This window comes from Amblyraja radiata, chromosome 23 (genome assembly GCF_010909765.2).
Source record: "Amblyraja radiata isolate CabotCenter1 chromosome 23, sAmbRad1.1.pri, whole genome shotgun sequence".
Lineage (NCBI taxonomy): Eukaryota > Metazoa > Chordata > Chondrichthyes > Rajiformes > Rajidae > Amblyraja > Amblyraja radiata.
This window is the reverse complement of record NC_045978.1, coordinates 24,217,241-24,241,349: the sequence shown is the minus strand read 5'-3', so window position 1 is coordinate 24,241,349 and position 24,109 is coordinate 24,217,241. Positions and strand designations below refer to the sequence as shown.

At 44.5% G+C, this 24,109-nt stretch overlaps 1 protein-coding gene and 1 long non-coding RNA gene across 4 annotated transcripts in view; both read left to right on the top strand.

Moving 5' to 3' along the window:
• hm13 (histocompatibility minor 13) overlaps nt 1-4,634 on the top strand; it is a 39,518-nt gene extending 34,884 nt beyond the window's left edge. The window contains exon 12 of one of the 2 annotated variants that reach the window (XM_033041820.1): nt 1,309-4,634. In XM_033041820.1, coding sequence (XP_032897711.1) covers nt 1,309-1,393 — 85 coding nt within the window. In that variant the 3' untranslated portion in view covers nt 1,394-4,634. The remainder of the gene's footprint in view (nt 1-1,308) is intronic. The other variant, XM_033041819.1, reaches the window with a different exon arrangement.
• A 3,452-nt stretch (nt 4,635-8,086) lies between these two features.
• LOC116986366 lies at nt 8,087-18,203 on the top strand. 2 transcript variants are annotated; one of them, XR_004415459.1, is made up of 2 exons: nt 8,087-8,233; nt 17,931-18,203. It is a non-coding gene; the product is annotated as an uncharacterized LOC116986366 (long non-coding RNA). The 2 variants fall into 2 exon arrangements; XR_004415460.1 differs by lacking the exon at nt 8,087-8,233 and adding an exon at nt 15,923-15,946.
• Nucleotides 18,204-24,109: the final 5,906 nt, after the last annotated feature.

Sequence of the window (24,109 nt, the reverse complement as noted above, 5' to 3'; positions counted from 1 at the left end):
GGGACCCCGTGTCAATTTAAAGTCTGAGATTTCCAACGATGTTAAGGGACGTGAGACAAAAGGAGTTTGATCTCAGATCTCATTCAATGGTTTGAAAGACTGAAGAGGGTTAATTCTTATGGATTGATTGAAAATGGTTCTGATGAGCAGGAGACCAGATATAGAATTGAGGATTAGTAGCCCTGTGGATATGGTAAAGGTTTTGAAAGGGAGGATCAGGAATTTAAAGTTGGGATGTTTCAGGGACAGGATACAGAAGAATTACTCCACATCCCATTTATCTTTTTCATTGGGGGTTTTTTTGCTGCTTGAGCTATTATTTTAAATGTGACCCAGTACTGTCTTATTGATTGACTTTTATATTTTGTTGATCGAGCAGTCAAGAGTTTACTGCTGTCGCTACTCATTGGTGCTCAGCAAATCTGTCTCTTGGCCATTCCTTCCCTGCGCTTGTGATACTGTTACCATTGAAATTAAAGGCTTAGATTAAGCCTTTATAGTGAGTGTTGGGCAGGTGTTTGGATTGAAAAATGTCCTTGTATCCAAGTTTATCGTAGTGGACTTTGTCCTCTTCCTTCTCCACATGGGGTGGCGCAGTAGCACAGCGGTAGAATTCCTGCCTTGCAGCTCCCAGGAGCCAGGTTTGATCCTGATCACTGAAGCAGTCTGTACGGAGTTGATATGTTCTCCCTTTGATCGCATGGGTATCCTCCCCCACTCCACGGTAGTTAATTGTCTGGCTTCTGTAAATTGTAAATTGCCCCTAATGTGTAGGATAGTGCTAGTGTACAGGGCGATCGCTGGTCGGCATGGGCTCGCAGGTGAGATTATCTGTGTGTACTCTAACCATTGGATGAGGTATTTTTTCAACATTTCTTTCCAAATGCAGGCAGTGATCATCATTGATATGCTGCAGTTTCAATACTTGTTTGCAATATTGGCTGTTGTAATGTAGAGACGGGTAGGTTGCTAATGAAGGCAGATGCTATAACAATGTTTAAGACGCTTGGAAAGGTGCATGTATAGGAATGGTTTAGAGGGATATTGGCCAGACGCCAGCAAAGGGGACTAATTTAGACGGGGCGTCTTGGTCTAGTTGGGCCGAAGGATCTGTTTCCGTGCTGTATGGCTACGACACTGCTGCTCTGAGGAGGCAGCTATCTGAATCGGGGATCGTACTACATCACTGTATTTCCAACTCTTAAAAGTGATAGTTCTGGGCAAGGAGCAGTCAGTTTTCTGTCTCCGCACTGATTTGATTACTGTTTCTTCAGAAAGCTTCAACTTTTAATATCACTTCTAACGCAGGTACGAAGAAAAGCCCGACCTTCCTGACACAGAGACTTTGGATGAAACCAAGGACGACTTGAAGGAAACCAAGAAGGAACAGTAATGGGATGTGCCACAGAGCAATCAATTTAAAAAAAAAAAAAAAAAGTTTTAAACATTCCCAGATGCCTGTTCTGTGTTCATTTTGTACAAATGCCTAATTGTAATGATGTGGTTATTTGTGTCACACATCCCTGGCTATTAATGGGGAAAAAAGTATTTCATTACATCATAGCATGATGCTAGTTACTCAGTTCCGCTTGGTGTTTTCTATGAATGTGCCAATTAATTGTTTTTAAAAAGAAACCCAAGAGGTTGCATCAGTGCCTATCTGTAATCTTTTAATTTATTTTTGAATGGATTGATCAGTCTGAAGAAGGGTCTCGGCCCGAAACGTCACCCATTCCTTCTCTCCAGAGATGCTGCCCGTCCCGCTGAGTTACTCCAGCATTTTGTCTATTGAAGTGATCATGACACTTGAATTCAAAGGTGGCAATATTTTTGATTTGTTTCACAAACAAATGCAGAAACTGAATTTTTGGACCAGTATTCACCAAGTTCATGTTATAAAATTTGTATTTATTTAAAGAAATAAATACCTGTTGTTTTTTACATGCGGCTTTCACTTAAAGACTCCAGTGTCTTTTTAAGGGGGCAGGGGTTAGGATTTATTGGACAGGCTTTTTTTAAACACTGACTATTGACAATAGATACAGCTTGCAACCTTGTATGTATGCCACACATGAAACGCTGAAATTTAAGTAGTAAATAATTAAAAATTAACTGCTGTGATTTACTGAAATTTTGTATGTGTTCTAACTGCTGGAATTGCTTAATTTAATGGATTCTTTTCTTTTCTTGCATTTGTTTGTTAAACCAAAATAATGCGAGCTACTTTATATTGGATGCACATATTTACATCCACTTAAATCCTTCTGTAGTTTTTGATTTTCATTGCATTAACATTAGCTGCTTTTACTGTTATATTGCAACACATGGCACCACCATTGTAGAGAGCGGGCATTGTGTCTTTTTCGCACCTTTTGCCACGTCACGGAGGGACCAGTGTGTGATAGAGCTGTTGCAATGCCCTATTTTTATTCCTTCATGTCTTTCTCTTCCACGCTCTCCCCAGTGACTGATTGTATACCCTTCCATGCCTTGCCTGAGGTGAGCTAGCAGAAGAAAACTGAGGGCATGGGTGGTGGGAGGTCCTGACAATCTTCCACCTTCCCTGGTTCGTATTACAATCCCTTTTTGGGGAGTGAAAGTGAAAGTGAATTTGGATCCGTTAACTCCATCTTGGAATGACGAAACAGAATGAAGTAAATGACAGAGATTACCGTCTGGATAGTTTGGCAGGTTTCAGATGTCGCAGTCTAGATTAATCCAGTTTAGACAAACTATTGTGTCCCACCATTCTGAGTCTTGGTGCATATATTTTTAAGCACTTAACCAGCCTGAGGGATGGTAAATTTGTTGACACCTAACTTGAGCTCAGCACATAATAAGTGCTGTGAACCAGCACTTTGGCTCTCATGTGATGTGTAAGTCCTTTTGCTTCTGCATTGTCTTGCAGTTTCTTTCCTCACAGATTTGAAATCGGCTCACCCCAGTGTTATGTTATGTGTTTAACATTTGGTTTTGCTTTTGTTAGTAAGGAACATTGCATCTTAACTAGAGATTTAAGTACTGAAAAGTGTGTGATTACAATGCAAGAATAGAAACGGACAAGTTTGCAGAGTGTTAGTTTGAATAATTGAACTTCTTAACAATTATATTTTCACCCAAATTGGCATGCTGTGGTTTGGTTGTACAAGGCATTTGGAAGTATATTTCGACAAAATTTGAATAAATAGGACTTGGGCCCATTGTGTCTGCTCCACCGGGCTGACCAGGTTTTTTTGTCCTCGTCCCAATTCTCCTGCCTTCTCCTATTAAAATTAGATGCCCTTCATAATCCAAAACCTATCAAACTCCGCTTTAAAAATAACCAATGACTTGGCCTCCACTGCCATCTGTGGCAATGAATTCCACAGATTCACCACCTATTCTCCAGGTGGATGAAGGTGGAGTAGAATAGGTTTGCCTCTTAAAACGTAATCTCCAAAACCAATTAGTGAATGTTGAGACTTCATATGTCTGTTAACCCTCTATCACAACACACTTCTTCAAGAGAGGTGAATAAATCATGGCTCTGAGCACTTCCTGCCAGAATGATAAAAGGAATTCCATTCCAGAAAGGTGACGGGAATCTGTTTAAAACTAAAATTAAGCACAACTTCTCTTTGGGTTAAAGGTGTTTTTTTAAGTACAAGATATTTTAGAATGATGTTTTCAAATCTTATAGTTTTTTAAGTATCCTTTAGTGATTCAGCCTCTTCACCATATCCATGTCCCGGAATGCTCACTGCATACAGCTATGTTACAGCAACAGTGGCATTATCTGAAGAAAGGTCCTGACCTAAAGTGTTGCCCAGAGATGCTGCCTGACCCGCTGAGTACTCCAGCACTTTGTGTCAATCAGTGGCATTATCAACATTGTGGTACCACTCACTGCTGAATGTGGTACCGATTTATCCTTTTGTTTGACTCTGCCCTCAGTATAACTAATGGAAGATGATATGGCGCTAGTATAAAGTTTGTTTGTGTGAATCTAGAGCAAATCATGCCAACTTCAACTTGCTGCTTCTGATCAGAAGGTGCCCGAGTCTGACCTTGGGTGCTCGGTCTAGTTTCTTCAGTGCTTCGCCCCCAAAACATCTGAGCACAGTATTTGAAGCATTAAAACTTAGCTGTAGTCCTCTGGTAATGTAGAAATGGTGCAGGCAGGTAAAGGAGGATTTTCTTTTGTGTTGTAGCAGGGTGGTGTTATTTTATTGACATCTGAAACTTTTAAAAATGTGTTTGAATAAATGACTACATGTGTTGCACCTGAAACTGTTGTGTGATGCCTATACATGCTTTTTATTCTACAGGGGGGGATGTAAACCGCCTTCCCATTCTTGTTCTCAATTGGGATTAGTCTTTGCAGTGTGTTTCAGATTCAGCTGTACACTATGATTTGGAGGTTCGGTGCGGTTAAAACGTATTGAAATGCCTTTATTTCAGGTGGGATGGGATTTAATATATTTTTTTTTTTTACTGTGTTTGCTCCATTCTAATTCTTACATTTTGTCTTGTTCTGTCATTTCCCACCCCTCAAACTTGCTTTTTTTTTTCATTGTAGAAAAACAAAATGGTTCTTGTAGAAAGGAGCTGTGGTTGATTTGTAATAAACTGGTGTGCACCACTCTCAATAATCATTGAGCATTGCCAATGTCTCAAAATTTATTCCTTGATATGCTTGGAGTTCATGGGGGGGGGGGGGGGGAGAGAAACTCACTGCAGGCTTTATCCATTCTTGGGCCTAGGTTGGCCACAGCATGGACTAAAACCACAGTGAAATGTTTGAGGCTCATGCTATATTTTTGTACTTGCTGTACATACCGAGTCCTGTGAGGTTTTGTTTGATATCAATGTCTTGGGAGCGAGACCTAGATTACTAGTATTCTGACTTTTTTTTAGCCTTGGGCTTGCTGGAAATCAACTTGGAAATAATACAAAGCTGCTTACAACCTTGCACACATTATAGCCAATGTAGATAGACACAAAGTGCTGGAGTAACTTGGCGGGTCAGGCCTCATATCTGGAGAAAAATTGTCTGAAGAAGGCTCCCGACCCAAAAGGTCCCTTTTCTCCAGTCATGCTGCCATACTGCTGAGTTACTCCATCACGTTGTATCTATCTTCAGTATAAACCAGCATCTGCAATTATTTTCTACACATTACAGCCAATGTACCTTGGTAATGTAGAAATTACACAACTAAACCATGCTACAGTAAAGCACCAGATCAGACTTGCTATGCATATATTGGCCACCAGATACCCTATGCCACTGACTAAAGAGCTTTGGGACATTCCAAGCTTGTTTAAAGCTGCTGTAAAAATGCAAGTCTTGTAAATTTCCTCCCTACCAATGCTGCCTGACATGCTGAGTCCCTCCAGCACTCTGCTTTGTTCTTCAAGTACATAGTGGCCAGAATGCACAACTTCCCAGCTTTATGAAATAGTGTCACAGGAAATTGTCCTACTTGAAGTTGGATGAGGCCTTGATTTAATGCCTCATTTGAAAAAAACTCAGCTGGGGTTCTAAGCTCTGTGCTTCACAGATGTGCTAGTTTGATTCTGTACTTGGATCTCGAAGGGTGGCAGGTGGCGCCTTGGTAGAGTTGCTGCCTTACTATGCCAGAGATCCGGGTTCATTCCAGTCTACGGGTGGTCTGTATGTAGTTTGCAAGTTTTCCCTGGGACTGCGTGGGTCTCCGGGTGCTCCGGTTTTCTCCCACACTCCAAAGACGTACAGGTTTGTAGCTTAATTGACTTAGGTAAAATTGTAAAACTGTCCCGAGTGTGGAGGATAATGTTAGTGCAGGGAAGGTCGCTGGTCAGCGCGGATTTGTTAGGCAGAAGGACCTGTTTACACGCTGTATGTCTAAAGTCTCTGGTGAAACAGGCTATAACGTTCAGAGGCAAAACGGCATCCTTGGGTCATGACTGACACTTGTTATCGCAGGAATCGTCAGGACATCTATGGACGAACGGTGGGTAGATGGGTGCAAGGTTCAAAGTGAATGTGATGGGCCGAAGGGCCTGATTCTATGGTATGACTTCAACTCCATGGTTTCAATGCCTGATCCTCAATTTTTCCATAATTCTTTCTATCCCAGTTTTTCTTTTTTGCTGAATATTATCTATATCCCACTCTTGGAAGTTCTCTTTCAAAACTTTCACCACATCTATAACCAAGCCTGGAGATATGAGTGCAGATACTGGAATCTTGATTGAAAAACAAAGCGCTTGCAGAACACAGCAAGTCATAGACAGCATCTGCAGAGGGAAATGGATAGATGACATTTCAGGTTGATATGCTGTCGGCTTCAGAAGATATGCTGTCGGCTTCAGAAGATATGCTGTCGGCTTCAAACTGGTTTGCTTCCTTTTTTCTTGCGAGTTGCCTTAACTTGATAGTTCCTAAAAAATGTCTGTTACTATTTTTTCTCTTTGCTATCCAGGGAACCTCCATTACAAACCCGGCCAATAATCTGCTATGTAAGGAAAGGGTCCTATCAAGTTCCACTAACCAACATTTTGTTTTCACGGTGTAGAAATTATAACAGTGTTTATACATAGTCCCAGCCCCCCCCCCCCCCTCATCTTGGGGCACCATAATGTTTGTGATTCATGGACATCACCAGTTGCTGGGTGTCTTCTCTGGTGATGCTCTGCCAGGCCTGTTTTGCAGCCATCTTTAGCTTATGCTTGTTTTGGGGGCTAGTCCCCTTCAGTTTTCTCTTCAGTATATAAAAGGCATGCTCAATTGGGTTCAGATCAGGTGATTGACTTGGCCACTCAAGAATTGACCATTATTTAGCTTTGAAAAACTCCTTTGTTCGTTTAGCAGTTTGTTTGGTATCATTGTCTTGCTGTAGAATGAATCGGCGGCCAATGAGTTTTGAGGCATGTTTGAACTTGAGCAGATAGGATGTGTCTATACACTTTAAAATTCAAAATGCTACTACCATCAGCAGTTGTATCATCAATGAAGATAAGTGATCCAGTACTTTCAGCAGCCATACATCCTCAGGCCATAACACCCCCACCACCATGTTTCACAGAAGAGGTGGTATGCTTTATCTTGGGCAGTTCCTTCACTCTTCCGTACATTGCTCTTGCCATCATTCTGATATAAGTTAATCTTTGCCTCATCTGTCCACAAGACCTTTTCCCAGAACTGTGGTTGCTCTTTTAAGTACTTCTTGGTAAACTGTAACCCAGCCATCCTATTTTTGCGGCTAACCAGTGGTTTGCATCTTGCAGTGTTGCCTCTATTTCTGTTCATGAAGTCTTCTGCGGACAGTGGTCATTGACAAATCCACTCCTGAAGAGTGTTTCTGATCTGTCGGACAGATGTTTGAGGTTTTTTTTAAATTAAAGAGAGAATTCTTCTGTCATCAGTTGTGGCGGTCTTACTTGGCCTGCCAGTCCCTTTGCGATTAGTAAGCTCACCAGTGCTCTCTTCTTAATCATGTTTCAAACAGTTGATTTTGGTAAGCCTAAGGTTTGTTTTATTCTTGTTTCTCAGTCTCATAATGGTTTCTTTGACTTGACTTGGCATGAGTTTGGTCCTCATGTTGATAAACAGCAATAAAAGTTTCTAAATGTGATGGAAAGACTAGATGCTGAGAGCTCTCTTATACCTGCATGAAGGAGGCATTTAAACAAAGCTGAGCAATTACAAACACCACAAGTCCCAAACATTATGGCGCCCGGAAATGGGAGGACTATGTATAAACACAGCTGTAATCTCTACATGGAGAAACCAAAATATATAAAAATGGCCTTTAATAAAATCTGACTATGTGCACTTTAACCACATGTGATTTTTTATTTATTTTTTTCTATTACAAATCTCAAATTGTGGAGCACAGAGGCAAATAAATAAATGATGGGTCTTTGTCCCAAACATTATGGAGGGCACTGTGTAGTGTGATTTGACTGGCTAGCATGCAAAGCTTTTCACTGTATTTCAATATTTGTCGTCCAATACCAAGAGGCAGCAATAGAAGTTGGTGCTTTTAACAGCTGTGCCACCAGAGGGCACACATGAGGTTAGTGACTGCTTTTGAGAATGTTTTGCAAACTTTTTCATCATTTTCACTGAACGTTGAGAACCTTCCGTACAATCGCAAAACTTGCTGAATGTGGGTGTTGTCACAATCGGTAGTTATTGTCTGCCATAGACCATCTGACTTGGAAACTGGAGTTTGCCACTTGAGTCTAGTTTATCGTCACGCGTACCAAGGTACAGTGAAGAGCTTTTTGCTGTGTGCTAACCAGTCAGCAGAAAGGCAATGCATGATTATAATTAAGCCATCCACAGGATATAAATACATGATAAAGGGAATGATGTTTAGTGCAAGGTAAAGTCTGATCAACGATAGTCTCCAACGAGGTAGATTGGACTACACAGGACTGCTCGTCAGGTGGATAGTTCAGTTCCTGAAACTGGAGGTGTGCGGTTTCACACTTCTGTACCTCTTGCCAGAGGAGAGGAGTGACTGGGGTGTAATATGTCCTTGATTGTCCTGGTGTAATGTTTTTTTACATTGAGTAGTGGGGTCTGGAATGTGCTGCCAGGTGGTGGAGGTGGAGGCAGATCCAATAGTGATGTTTAAGAGGCTTTTTGCTCTGCACATGAAAGTGCAGGGAATAGTTAATATGGATCATGTGCAGGCAGATGAGGTCAGATTAACTTGGCTTCATGTTCGGCGCCAACATTGTGTGCCGTTCTATAGAATGAGGAAATAAGAAGCTGCAGGTTCTGCCTTACACCATTGATAGACACAAAGTGCTGGAATAATTCAGCAGGTCAGGCAACATCGCTGGAGAAAAAGGATGAGTGATGTTTTGGGTAGGGACCTTTCTTCAGACTGAGGAAGGGTCCTGACCTGAAATGTCACCCATCCTTTTTCTCCAGAGATGGTACCTGACCCACTGAGTTAATCCAGCATTTTGTGTCTATCTTCTGCACTGTTCCATGTTCCCCAGATTTTATGTCATTTGCAAGGGTAATTATTCCACCTCACTGATCCAGGGCAAAAGAGAAGCTTTGGAAAAATGATTTCTTAAAATATGAAGAGGCATCCTGATCTGAAATGTCACCTGTCCATCAGAGATGCTGCCTGTCCCACTGACTTACTCCAGCATTTTATGTCTATCTTGAATATGAAGAAGGCTTCTGACTCAAAACATCATCCATCTTTTTTCACCAGAGATGTAGCCTGACCCGCTAAGTTACTCCAGCACTTTGTGTCTATCTTGGGTATAAACCACCATCTGCATGCTGTTCCTTCCTATACGTGAGATACTCCAGAACTTTGTGTTGTCTTTTTTTTTTAAGTGAAATGCTGTGCTGAATAAATTATCCATGAGAGGGAGCCATTGAGCTACAAAGAAATAATATCATTAGTCTGGATTTCCCACTGAAGTTTTTGTTGCTCGGATTCACAGCAATAGTCTTTTACGCAAATCAAGAACATTTCCTTCAAAAGTAACTTCCAAGATTGATTAAGACTGAACAATTGCTAACTTCTACCCTCATAAAGGTCAAAGCTAGGGTCGGCAAGAAACTGTTTTGCATGGGAAGTTCTGACGCGGTTGCAGAGGCAGGGAAAGAGACTTATTTTTCCTCAGCTTGTTAATGAAAGGAGCTGTATCTAATGAATAGTATTTTAACTGAGGGAAACATTATGAATCTTTGACCTTAGCGTTAATGTTCATCAATTGTTTTTTGTATGGGGGGGAAAGGAGCGCAAGGAGGGTTGGCGGGAATTACACCAACACAGAGTAAGGAGGTGTTGGTGGTTGTGATCTAGTTTAGAATAGACTTTAGATTAGAGATACAGCATGGAACAGGCACATTGGCCCACCAAGTCCACGCCAACCAGTTCTATCTTATCCCACTTTCTCATCCACTCCTTGCACACTAAGGCAGCACAGTGACACAGGGGTAGAGTTACTGCTTAACAGAGCCAGAGACCCTTGGGTACCATAATTGAGGAAGGATGTGCTGGCTCTGGAGACAGTCCAGAGGAGGTTTACAGGGATGAGTGGGTTGACATATGATGAGTGTTTGATGGTACTGGGCCTGTACTCGTTGGAGATTGGAAGGATGAGAGGGAGTAAAAACCTCATTGAAACTTACCGAATGGTGAAAGGCTTGGATAGAGTGGATGTAGAGAGGATTTTTCCCCTAGTGGGAGAGTCCAGGACTGGAGGACATAACCTCAGAATTAAACAATGTTCTTTTATGAAGGAGATGAGGAGGAATTTTGTTCATCAGAGGGTGATGAATCTGTTTTTTTTTTTTGTTTTTTTTGCCACAAAAGACTGGAGGCCGTTAATGGATATTTTTAAGGCAGAGATAGATAGATTCTTGATTATTACGGTGTCAAGGGTTATGGGGAGAAGGCAGGAGAAGGGGGGGGGGGGGGGTAGTAATGGGATGTGGGGGAGTAAGGAAGGGGAGAAGGGGTTTAATTAGAGGTTACCTAAAATTGGAGAACTCAATGTTCATACTGTATCTCTGGAGAAAAGGAATAGGTGACGTTTCGAGTCGAGACCCTTCAGTCTGAAGAAGTGTCTCGACCTGAAACGCCACCTATTCCTTTTTTCCAGAGATGCCCCCTGAGTTACTCCAACGTTAAGTGTCTATCTTTGGTGTAAACCGGCATCTGCAGTTCCTTCCTACAATCAATGTTCATACCGTTAGGTTGTAAGCTACCAAAGTGGAATGTGAGCTGCTGTTCCTCCAGTATGCGTGTGGCTTCACTCTGGCAATGGAGGAGGCCCAGGACAGAAAGGTAATTGTTTGAATGGGAAGAGTAGTTAAAATGGTTGGCACCTGGGAGATGCAGTAATCCTTGGTGGACCGAGTGCAAGGTTTCATTTGTTGTAAATCTTCGGAACTCCCTACCCACGAGACCTGTGGATTCTGAGTCATTATATTGAGGTCAAGAGACTAATATTGCCACATTGGGATCAGATAAGAAAATGGCAATGAGCCAAAAGAGCAGCTGTAATCTCATAAATGGTGGATAAGGTTCAGGGTGGGTGTGGAGGGAACATTAAATATTCTGTTGCTGCCCCTCTTCCCTCTGTTCTTGATACGGTTACCAGTGAAAGGGTATGTGAAGAAGCATCAGGAAACGGGGCCCTTTGGCACTCCAAGTCCGCGCCGACCAACAATCACCCTGTCTGCGACCACGATCCTACACCCTGGGGACTGTTTACAATTTCTCTTGAAACCAATTAACCTACAAACTTGTACATCTTTGGGATGTTGGATTCAACCAAAGCACCTGAAGGAAACCCATGTGGTCACAGGGCGAACGTGCAAACTCAGCAGAGCCAGCACCCCTAGTCATCAGTCTGAAGAAGGGTTTCGGCCCGAAACGTTGCCTATTTCCTTCGCTCCATAGATGCTGCTGCTGCTGCACCTGCTGAGTTTCTCCAGCACTTTTGTCTACCTTCGATTTTCCAACATCTGCAGTTCCTTCTTGAACCCCTAGTTAGACTGAAACCCGGTTCTGTGGCATTGTAAGGCAGCAGTTCTACCGCTGCGCCACTTCTGCCCCTTGATCTCCCATTTTATACTAATCATAGAATCAAAATGCATGGCACTAAGCCCTTCAGCCCAACTTGTCCATGCCGACCAACATGCACCATCTACACTAGACCCATCTGCCTGTGTTTGGCCCACATCCTTCTAAACCTTTCTTAGATGTACCTGTCCAAATGTCTCTTGGATTCGCTCACTAACAGTAAACAAAGTGTTAGGATAATAATAATAATAAACTTTTTTTCGGACTCAAGGTCCAGACAAGGGACAACATTACATAACAATACATTGCACATAAAAACATCATAAAATACATATAAAATCTTAATATATCATTTATAAATCATACTGTAAAACACAATACATTAATTAAAATCTAAAATAGAAAAGAATGATCAACATCCTACAACGTGACAACGATACCAGTGTCTCCACAACTGGGATTCGTAGCGTGTAGTGCTAAACCTTATGTTTGACAAGGACACAATAATTACATTTTTAGAGTCATTTATCCTGCAAATGAATTTGTACATATGATTTCTTTGGATACCTTCTAAAGTACTGACTCCTGCAGCCACAAATATATTAAATGCATCATTTTCTAAGACGTGGAGTCTTGAAGATATTCAGCACAGGAACGCACCCTCCTTCCTACTGAGTCCATGCTGACCCGTGATCTCCCATTTTACACTGATCCATTTTATTTATCCCACATGTCCATCAAGACCACCGCCCTCCGGATTCTACCATTCACCTCTGCACTCAAGGCAATTTACCATCAACAAGCCAATGCGTACATTTTTGGGATGTGGGAGAAAATCAGACAGTCGAAAGGAGAACTTGCAAACTCCACGCAGACAGCACCAGAGGTCAGAATCTAATCCTAGGGAGTTTTTGTTTAAGGATACAATGTGGAAATAGGTCTTTCGGCCCGCCGAGTCCACACCGACCAACGGTTACTCGTACATTACTAGTACACTAGTTTTATTCTATATAATAGGGACAATTTACAGAGTGCTAATTAATCCACAAACCCACGTGTTTAGTTTATTCGTTTGGTTTCGAGATACAGCGTGGAAACATGCCCTTCGGCCCACCGGGCCCACACTGACTAGCGATCCCCACACACTAACGCTGTCTTACACACGAGGGCAACTTTACAGCTTTAACCATCGGTGAGGCAGCAACTCTACCGCTGCGCCACTGTGCTGCCCTAAGAGCTGTGAGGCAGGGGCTCGACTAGCTACACAACTGTGCCAGCTTTTAAGTCTGGCAATCAGTAACTAGTGGGAGCCATAGGAATGAGAGATGCAGCCTCAACTGTTTATAATCTATGATGATGACTTGGACGAAGGATTGTAGCCAAATTTATTGATGATGCAAAGATAGGTGAGTCAATGATTTGTAAAGAGGGCAAAAAATATATGTCAAAGGGATTTAATTAGGTGAGGTGTTGGGCAATAAGATGGAATGTGATATGGGAAAATATGACGTTATCACTTTGGAAGAAAGAATGATTAAGGGAACGGCAGATGCTGGTTTACAACGAAGATAGACACAAAATGCTGGAGTAACTCAGCGGACAGGCAGCATCTCAGGAGAGAAGGAATAGGTGACGTTTTGGGTCGAGACCCTTCGTCAGACTGATGTTGGGAGTGGGCAGTGCAGAGATAAAATGTAGTCGGAGGCAGTGAGACTGGTAGAACTCGGAAGGGGGAGGGGATGGAGAGAGAGGGCCAGCAAGGCCTACTTGAAGTTCGATAAGTCAATGTTCATACCGCTGGGTTGTAAGCTGCCCAAGCGAAATATGAATTGCAGTTCCTCCAATTTGCTCTGGCAATGGAGGAGGCCCAGGGTAGAAAGGTCAGTGTGGGAATGGGAGTGGGAGTTAAAGTGTTGAGTAACCAGGTGATCGGGTAGGTTTAGGCGGACTGAGTGGAGGTGTTCAGCGAAACGATTGCCTAGCCTGAGCTTGGTCTTGCCGATGTACAGGAGTCCACGCCTGGAACAGCGGATACAGTAGATGAGATTGGACGAGGTCCCTGAAGAATAAGGACATCTCTGATGACCTGGTCTGGAAAACTTCATCCTGGGCGCAGATGCGGCGTAGACAGAGGAATTGGGAGTAGGGGATAATCTTTCCAGGAAGCAGGGTGGGAAGAAGTGTAGTCTAGATAGCAATGGGAGTCGGATTTACATGGGTAGCTTACACCCCGGCGGTATGAACATTGACTTCTCTAACTTCAAGTAACCCTTGCTTTCCCTCTCTCTCCATCCCCTCTCCCTTCCCAGTTCTCCCACCAGTCTTATTGTATCTGACTACATTTTATCTCTGTACCGCCCACTCCCCTAACATCAGTCTGAAGAAGGGTCTCGACCTGAAACGTCACCCATTCCTTCTCTCCAGCGATGCTGCCTGTCCCGCTGAATTACTCCAGCATTTTATGTCTAAGAGATTAAGAGTTTGTTGGTCATATATGCACCTAAGGAATGAACAGGGACTTTATTTTTGAGCTACAGCTCAGAAACAGGCCCTCCAACCCACCCAGTCTGCGCCGAGCGGCCATCACGTACACTAGGAAATCCCTACTTACTGCAGCTTTACCGGCACATCAGACACAGCAACTCGAACAACAATAAATATGCAATAGATGATCAGTTATTCTAAACTAATGTAGAACATGATAGTGCAAAAACAAAGTACATTGAGGAACCACAGTGCTGCAAAGTTTGTAAAGTTTTGATGTAGAGGTAAGGGGCTGTCCCACTTGGGCGCCATTTGTGCGTCACATAGGTGGCACGTGAAGATTTTGCGAATCCCAAAATCCTGGGGTGCTGCACGCGACAGCGTCGTGCGTCGTGACGCGTAAATGAAGCGCAAATAATCCCCAAGACAGGCCCTGTAAGGTTGTGATTAGGGTTGTACAGTGGTTCAGAGTCCGATAACTGATGGGAAGAAGCTGTTCTTGCAACCTGGAGATCATGGTTCTCAGGCTCCTGTACCTTCTTCCCAATGACAGCAGCAAGATGGGGGCATGTCTAGGAGGGGGTGGGTCTTTTATGATTATAGCTGCCTTCTTGAGATAGCACTTCTGGTCAACCCCTTTGATGATGGGGATGTCAATATCTGGATGGACCAGACAATTTAGTTTAGTTTCGTTCAGAGATGTTTCGTTCAGTGTGGAAACAGGCCCTTCGGCCCACCGAGTCCGTGCTGACCAATGATCACCGCTTCACATTAGTTCTATGTTACCTCAATTTTGCATCGTGCACATCAACAACCAGAGAGACGGTTCTGGTCTCCCACCCTGGTGAAACCATCAGTCCACGCGGCTGGTTCAAGTTGTCTAATTACCATGAGACATGTTCCCCACTCTATGCCCCTTCAGATCAGCTCTCCTCTTTTAAGGTATTTTTGCACAAAAGTAACAGGGGTGGCACAGTAGCACAGGGGTAGTATTGGCCAACTAACAAATATTTGAGGGGATGGCCAAAGATTAGGGTCTAGGAAGAGATTGGCGAGGAAAGCGAGGTGATTGGGAATTCGGACGACAGATGGCACAATGGGCTAAGTGTTCGGCTGGCAACCGGAAGATAGCCGGTTTGAATCCCGCTTGGAGTGCATACTGTCGTTGTGTCCTTGGGCAAGACACTTCACCCACCTTTGCCTGTGTGTGAATGTGTGTGAGTGATTGGTGGTGGTCGGAGGGGCCGTAGGCGTAGATTGGCAGCCACGCTTCCGTCAGTCTGCCCCAGGGCAGCTGTGGCTACAGAGTAGCTTACCACCACCGAGTGTGACTGAGGAGTGAATGAATAATGCGATGTAAAGCGCCTTGAGTATTAGAAAGGCGCTATATAAATCCCATCCATTATTATTATTGGGAATGGGCGGGAAATCTGAAGATGATGCATGGACAAACATTTCTGGTGGTGCGGGAAGACGGGAAGGATTGTTGTCGGGATAATGAAGAGTCATGCTGACCCTGCTCGAATATCGTAAACTCCCAGAGCTCATTTCTAAGGATTGAACTAGCTTCAATGGTTTCGGAAGGGCGAGAGCACATCTGTACACCAGCGTTCCCAGGAAGCATCCACTGAACAGCTGTGAGAAGTGTTTCAACTCGGAGTCATTCCAACACCCCAAACTTAACTCTCACTCTGGAGTCCAGTCAAATTCCCTCAGGATCTTGGCAGGGAAAACAAACTTTGCCCAGGCCAAAATAAAATTATTTTTGGATCAATTACCTTTTGGCAACAGTTGTAGGAGCAAGCCCTGATGCACAAGCAAAGGGGGAAAGACTATCTTTGAGTAGCCACAACGAGCGGTACAGTGACACTACAGTGGAGTTGCTGCCGCACAGAGCTCCAGAGACCCGGGTTCGATCCTGACTACGGGTACTGTCGGTACAGAGTTTGTACGTTCTCCCCGTGACCGCGTGGGTTTTCTTCGGGTGCTCCGGTTTCCTCCCACACTCCAAAGACGTACAGGTTTGTGTAAGAAAGAACTGCAGATGCTGGTTTAAATCGAAAGGTAGACACAAAATGCTGGAGTAACTCAGCGGGTGAGGCAGCATCTCTGGAGAGGAGGAAAGGGCGACGTTTCGGGTCGAGAGCCGTAACATCGGTCATTCCTTCTCTCCAGAAATGCTGCCTCACCCGCTGAGTTACTCCAGCATTTTGTGTCTACCAGGTTTGTAGGTTAATTGGCCTTCGGAAAAATTGTAAATTGCCACTAGTGTGTAGGATCGTGTTCGTGTACGGGGATCGCTGGTTGGCCTGGATTCAAGAGGCTGAAGGTTGTACTGTATCTCTGTGTCACTGTAAATAACTTTAATTTGCACCTGAAATCCTCCATTGTGTTGAAAGGCTAGGGGACATATGATTGGCCTTACTATATGTTCCGTGTATGGTGTGGAACATGACATTAAATATAATGCTAGTAAGAGCGCTGTTATGGTCTGTAGAACCAAAGAGGATAAATGACTAAAATATCCTGTTTTTAAATTGTCTGACAACAATCTTAGTGTCTGTAATAAGATAAAATATCTAGGGCATATTATTACAGAACAAATGACAGATGATGAGGATATTTATAGGCAACGACGCATGCTGTATGTACAGGCAAATATCCTCTTGCGTAAATTTGGTGCGTGTGCAGATGTGGTGAGGATGTCGCTATTTAGAGCATACTGCACACCACTCTACACTGCGCACCTGTGGTCGAACTATTTAAAGACAAGTATGCAGAGACTAAAGGTGGCATATAACGATGCCATGAGAACACTGCTAAGGCAACCTAGATGGTGTAGTGCCAGTAATATGTTTGTGGCTGCAGGAGTCAGTACTTTAGAAGCTATCCTAAGACACCGCATGTATAAATTCATTTGCAGGATAAATGACTCTAAAAAATGTGCTTATTGTGGCCTTGACAAACATAAGGGTTAGCACTACACGCTACGAATCTCAGTTGTGGAGACACTGGTATCGTTGTCTCGTTGTAGGACATTGATCATCTTTTAATCTGGATTTTTAACTTAAGTATTGTGGGGTTTTGTTAAATATAAATTATGATGTTTTTATGTGATATACCATGATTTTATATATATTTATGATATTTGATATGCAATGCATTTTTAATGTAATGTTGCCCCTTGTCTGGACCTTGAGTCCATAATAAAGTTTATATTATTATTATTGAGCTGTTTAAAACAGTGGAAAGATTCAATGGAGTGAATGCAGAGGCATAATCTCCTCTGAGCGAACAGAGAATTCCACGAAAAATGGCACAAAGTGACGGAGTAACTCAGCAGGTCAGGCAGCATCTGTGGAGAATGTAATAGCTTAGCTTAGTATACTGTCACATGTACCGAGGTACAGTGAAAATCTTTTCTTGTGTGCTAACCAGTCAGCGGAAAGTTTATACATTACAGTCGGACCATCCTAGGGCGGCACAGTGGCGCAGCGGTAGAGTTGCTGCCTCACAGCGCAAGAGACCCAAGTTCGATTCTGACTACAGGTTCTCCCTGTGACCACGTGGGTTTACTCCGGGTGCTCCGGTTTCCTCCCACACTCCAAAGGCGTGCAGGTTTGTAGGTTGATCAGCTTCTGTAAATTGTCCCTGTTCTGCAGGAGAGTTAGTGCTAGTGTGCGGGTGATCATTGGTCGGCACGGCCCAGTGGGCCGAAGGGCCTGTTTCCGCACTGTATCTCTAACCTTAAGTAACAATATCAAGAGCTGGCGCTGCCTTTCAGGAACAGAAAGGGAGTTGCTGGAGGTGTGTTAAGATGTCTCCACACTGACATGTGCAAGGCATAATTGCAGGCTTTGGTAATTAGATGGGTATTAGCGCAGGCTCTGATGATTGCCACATTTTCGACAGCTGAGTTGCCGAGCAGGTTCTGATGGCGACGCCACTCTGCGACACATCCCAGACGTTCTGATGTCTTCGACACAGGAGCCGCTCTCTGATCAGAGCTCGGCATCTGAGAGCCTCCAGCTGCGGAAGCAATTTGGTTCGGGAGCGGTCACTTGAAGCAAAGGTGTCCAACAGCCCGTCCCAACCGGTGATGTATGTATGGAGCCCATTTGTTTCCCTGTCCACCATGGGCACTGACATCCCCACTATTGAAGGGACCTACAGGGGTCGCTGCCTGAAAAAGGCAGCCAGCATCGTCAGAGTCCCACACCACCCTGGCCATGCTCTCATTTCACCCTGCTATCCGGAAGAAGGTATAGGAGCCTGAAAACTGTAACGTCCAGGTTCAGGAACAGCTTCTTCCCTACACCCATCAGGCTTTTAAACACTATAAACTCCGAATACATAGATTTGAGAGCATTGGTTTTGCCTTTTTGTTATGTGTGTGTGTGTGTGTGTATATATATTAGTGCAGAAAATATGTATGCATTTTGTGTGTGTGTGTGTGTGTATATATATTTATATAAACTGAACTTCTTTTCGTCCATTATATTGTTACAGAGTACAATGTTTACATATTCTGTTGTGCCGCTGCAAGTAAGAATTTCATTGTTCTGTTTGGGACACATGACAATAAAACACTCTTGACTCTAGAAAGACGCCTCTGGGTGAGGGAGCCAGTTACTTTGATACCAATTACCCATGGGCCACCTAAACAAACAGTGGACGATGGCAAAGGATCCAGGCAGAGTGAGGGAGCCCTGCCCATAGAGTCAGTAAGTCTAGACTCCAGATGTGAACTGGTAGCCTCCCTGGTACTCAGTAAATATTGTAAGCAGATGTAACAGATTCAGCATGAAATTAAAGGGGAGTCATCTTAGAGGCTTCCCCTAATGACCTCAATTATCAGAGGGTTGTGTCCGGGAAGATGAGGATTAAACGCGGCAGCATCCGTTGTTGGGCGACTGGATCAGGGACGTTGACTCACCCAGAAGCGTTCTGGCGCCTGGGTGGTTCACAAGTCTCCGTTTGCATTCACTCGGGACAGCGCGGCAGCTGAATGCTTGCGTTAAAAGGAAACTCACCTCCTGGTCCAGCCATCACACAGACGTGGAGGCTTGGGGGTGGCAAAGTGGCGCAGCGGGTAGAGCTGCTGCCTCACGGCGCCGGAGACCCAGGTTCGATCTTGACCACGAAGTTTGTACGCTCTCCCTGCAACCGCGTGGGTTTTCTCCGGGTGCTCCGGTCTCCTTCCGCACTCCAAAGACTTGCAGGTTTGTAGGTTAATTGGCTTTGGTAAAAAATTGTAAGTTGTCTCTGCTCTTGGAGAAAACTGGTGTACAGTCGACTGGTCGGCGTGGACTTGGTGGGCTGAAGGGCCTGTTTCCGCGCTGTATCTACAAAGTCCCTTTTTTCTGCACTATCTAATGCACTCATGAATGGTTTGATTTACCTGGATGAAAAATAGTCGACCTCGTTACATGTGACAATAATAAATCAATACCAATACCAGTTAACATGAAACTGGGATTTACACATGGAACAGCTAAAGGAACAGTTGATCCAATGCTGATGAAGTCAACAGTGAAAGGCTTGGATAGCGTGGACGTGGAGAGAGTGGACACTGGTGGGAGAGTCTAGGACCAGAGGCCACAGCCTCAGAATAAAAGGGATGACATTTTTGAAAGGAGATGAGGAGGAATTTCTTTAGGCGGAGGGTGGTGAATCTGTGGAGTTCATTGCCACAGACGGCGGTGGAGGCCAAGTCAGTGGATATATTTAAGGCGGAGATTGACAGATTCTTGATTAGTTAAGGCCCTGGCCCACTCACGAATTCTCCCGAGTTTTCCCCTTGATTCAAACTCGGAGAATGTCCGTAGCGAGTCGATAGATATTTTGTAGCGGCTAGTAATGCCAGCCGTAGGTACTCGGGGCATCAGGTAAGTCGGGACGTTTTTTCAGCATGTTGAAAAATGTCCACGAGTAAAAAAAATAGCCCCGAGTACCTAAGGCTGGCATCTCCGAGTTTGAATCAAGGGGAAAACTCGGGAGAATTTGTGAGTAACTCGGGAAAGTGGGACAGGCCCTTAAGGTTGTCGGGGGCTGTGGGGCGAAGGCAGAAGAATGGGGTTGAAAGGGAAAGATTGATTGAATGGCGGAGTAGACTTGATGGGCCGAATGGCCTAGTTCTGCTCCTATGACGTATGAACATGAACACTCAGCTGATTGGAATTAGCCTCAGGAACAAGTGGAATTCAATGTAAAGAAATGCGAAGAGGTTTCACAGTGAGACAAGGACCCCAGACATAAATGTGGGATAAATGAAAATCACGTGCATGGGAACAAATAAGATGTGGTGGCAATGAATGTGAACCACAGCAACAATGCAATGGCTGTGAATATTTTATCTACTTGTCATTTGGCATGAGGCCAGAGCAACAGAATAGTTGTAAGCAATGAAATCAAAAAATCACAGCCAAGCCTTACACTTTGTAGCCAAGTGCATCGCTTCGGCAGATCATGGAGGCAAGAGTCATGGGTGTTTAATTGTCAAAAATAGACACAAAATGCTGGAGTAACTCAGCGGGACAGGCAGCATCTCTGGAGAGAAGGAATGGGTGACATTTCGGGACGAGACACTTCCCTGCTGAGTTATTCCAGCATTTTGAGTCTATCTTCGGTTTAAACCAGCACCTGCAGTTCCTTCATACACGCAGGTAATTGGTTGATACGGGTGAGGAAGGTTTTTTTCGATGGGCATTTTATGACTCATTTGTTCACATGTAACACCAACGGAACGGTGAAATTCACAGTTGCAGCATAACACCCGGCGGAAGATGCCTGCAACTAACTCCACAGCACCCGGCAAGCCCAACCACCTCTAGCCCACCGGTCTTTCAGTCGCCCACTCCTCCCTCACCACTGTGCTTGCGGCCCTCTCCCCCCGCCCGTTTCTGTTCATTTCCGACTGAATGCACATCTCTCGGGGACGGAGGAACTCAGCGGGTCAGGCAGCACCTGTGGAGGTAAGTCGACAGACTACGTTTTGGGTCTGGACCATTCTGGACTGGCCTCTTATTCACAAGAATAAAGGGGAGGCCGTATAAGACTAAGGCGAGAAAAAACTTTTTCACCCAGAGAGTTATGCAATTCACTGCCACAGAGGGCAGTGGAGGCCAAATCACTGGATGGATTTAAGAGAGAGTTAGATAGAGCTCTAGGGGCTGGTGGAATCAAGGGATATTGATTGGAAACGATCAGCCATGATCACAATGAATAGCAGTGCTGGCTCGAACGGCTGAATGGCCTCATCCAATACCTATTTTCTATGTCTATGTCTAAGATATACACAAACAGCTGGCGAAACTCAGCAGGACAGGCAGTATCTCTGGAGAGAAAGAATGGGTAACAATTCAGGTCGAGATCCTCGCCAGACATGCTGCCTGTCCCGGTGAGTTACTCCAGCTTTTTGTATCTACCTTCGGTTTAAACCAGCATCTGAAGTTCCTTCCTCTTATACACCAGTGTGGCTGATCCAGATTTGTGTCACATAGCAGTGTTCTGAGAGTGTTTCTGGTGCAAAATAACCATATAGCGTGCACTCTAACTAGAACAGTACAGCACAGGAACAGGCCCTTCGGCCAACAATGTCTGCAGAACATGACGCCAAGTTAAACTCAACCCCCCTGCCTGCACATGATCCAAAACCCTCCATTCCCTGCATATCCATGTGCCTATCTAAAAGCTTCTAAAACTGCCTGTAAATTGGGTTGTCCTAATCCCAGGAGCATCTGCATTTGAACAAATGCAGCAAAAAAGTAAACTTTTCCCTGAGATGTGAAAGGCCTTACGAGTTAGCATCTTGTAGACACAAGCAACTGCAGATGCTGGTTTGCAAAGAAGACACAAAGAGCTGGAGTAACTCCGCGGGTCAGGAGAGCATCTCTAGAGAACATGGATGGGCAACGTATTAAGTCGGGACCCTTCTTCAGACTGATTGTAGTGGGGAGGGGAGGGGGAAGAGAAAGTTGGAATAGAGGTGGGGAGGGGGGAAGCTTGGCAAGTGATAGGCGTATACAGTTGAACAGAGGTAGGTTGATGGGCAGATGGTTGGACAAAGTCAGAGATGAAAAGACATTTGTGTGAAATAAGAAGATAAGAGATGCAAAATGTGAACGAATATGTGTTAAAAAGGAGTCGGGGTGGGGGGTGGGGGAATAGGAGAAATGGGTGCACATCCAGGTGGGGCACAGGGATGAGGGGAGGTGGGAGGAGAAATGGGGAATGGAGGATGTAGATTAGTCACCTGAAATTGAAGAATTCAGTGTTCGTACCATTGGGTTTAGGTTTAGTTTAGGTTCGAGATACAGTGCGGAAACAGGCCCTTTGGCCCACCGAATCTGCTCCGACCAATGATCCCCGTACACTGGCGGCATGGTGGCGCAGCAGGAGATTTACTGCCTCACAGCGCCCGAGACCAGGGTTCGATCCTGACGATGGGTGCTGGCTGTACAGTTTGTACGTCCTCCCTGTGACCTGCGTGGGTTTTCTCCAGGATATCTGGTTTCCTCCCTCACTCCAAAGACATACAGGTTTGTAGGCTAATTGACTTGGTAACAATATAAATTGTCCCTAGTGAGTGTAGGATAGTGTAAGTGTGCGGCGATTGCAGGTCGGCGCGAACTCGGTGGGCCAAAGGGCCTGTTTCTGTGCTGATTCTCTCAACTAAACCATACTTGCACTACCTATAAACCACGGACAATTTACAATTTTTACCGAAGCCAATTAACCTACTAGCCGGCACATCTTTGGAATATGAGAGGAAACCGGAGCACGGGGAGAAAACCCACGCGGTCACAGGGAGAACGTACAAACTCCGAACAGACAGCACCTGTAGTCAGGATCGAAAGCGGGTCTCTGGCGCTGTAAGACAGCAACTCTACCGTCCTAAGCTACCAAGATGGAATACGAGGAGCTCTTCCTCCAGTTTTCATTCCGTTGGTTGTAAGCTACCTGCGGAATATGAGGTGCTGTTCCTCCAGTTTGCGAGTGGCCTGACTCTGGCAATGGAAGAGGCCCAGGACAGAAAAAAACGGGGATGAGAATGGGCGTTAAAATGGTCACCATCAGTGTTTCGTATTGAACACGTGTCAGAAAACCTTCCACTGCAGGCTGCTTTAAGTGGGCCTGTGCATTTGAGAGGAGTGGTTGTAGCCCCAAAGGTTCTCCCCAGGGCTCTGCTGTGCGGTGTTTACACAGCTTCTCTCTGGACTGCTCTGGATCACAGAAAGGCTTTACACCTGGACATGTTTGAGTTAGGAAGTCAAATGGCCGCTCCAGTATATTTCTCCTCTTGATGAGGGGCTCCAGCAAGTCTAGCCAGCTGTTAGCCAGGATGTGAAGGCAACCAGCGGCACACCCTTGCCATGTGGTTACAGCAGATTCCGGTCAGATGCCGTTTAACCCCTTCAGGAGCCGTGTCGGCAAAATCCTTTTTCACCTTAACAAGGAGATTTTATTTCATAATCAAGAAAGTCAAAAGAGTGTTTAATCGTCATATGTCCCGACACGAAACAATGAAATCAGTCTGAAGAAGGGCCTCAACCCGAAACGTCACCCATTCCTTCTCTCCAGAGATGCTGCCTGTCCCGCTGAGTTACTCCAGCATTTTTTGTGTCTATCTTCGGTTTAAACCAGCATCTGCAGTTCCTTCCAACACAATGAAATTCTTACTTGCGGCAGCACAACAGATATGTAAACATAGTAGATAGACACAAAAAACTGGAGTAGCGCAGCGGGTCAGGCAGCATCTCTGGTGAAAAGGAATAGGTGACGTTTCTGGTCGAGACCCTTCTTCAGACTGAGAGTGGGGGGAGAGGGACACGAGAGATAAAGAAGGTACATAGAACAAACGAATGAAAGATACGTAAAAAGCAACGGTGATCAAGGAAAGGTGGAGCCCACAATGGTCCATTGTTGGCTGTGGGGTAGGTGAAAGCGAATGATACAAAGAGTGAAACAGCAGGATATCAAACATAGTACTCTATAAAACCCATAATAAACAACAAAATAAGTTATGTGTAGAAAGAAACTGCAGATGCTGGTTTAAACTGAAGAAAGACACAAAAAGTTGGAGTAACTCA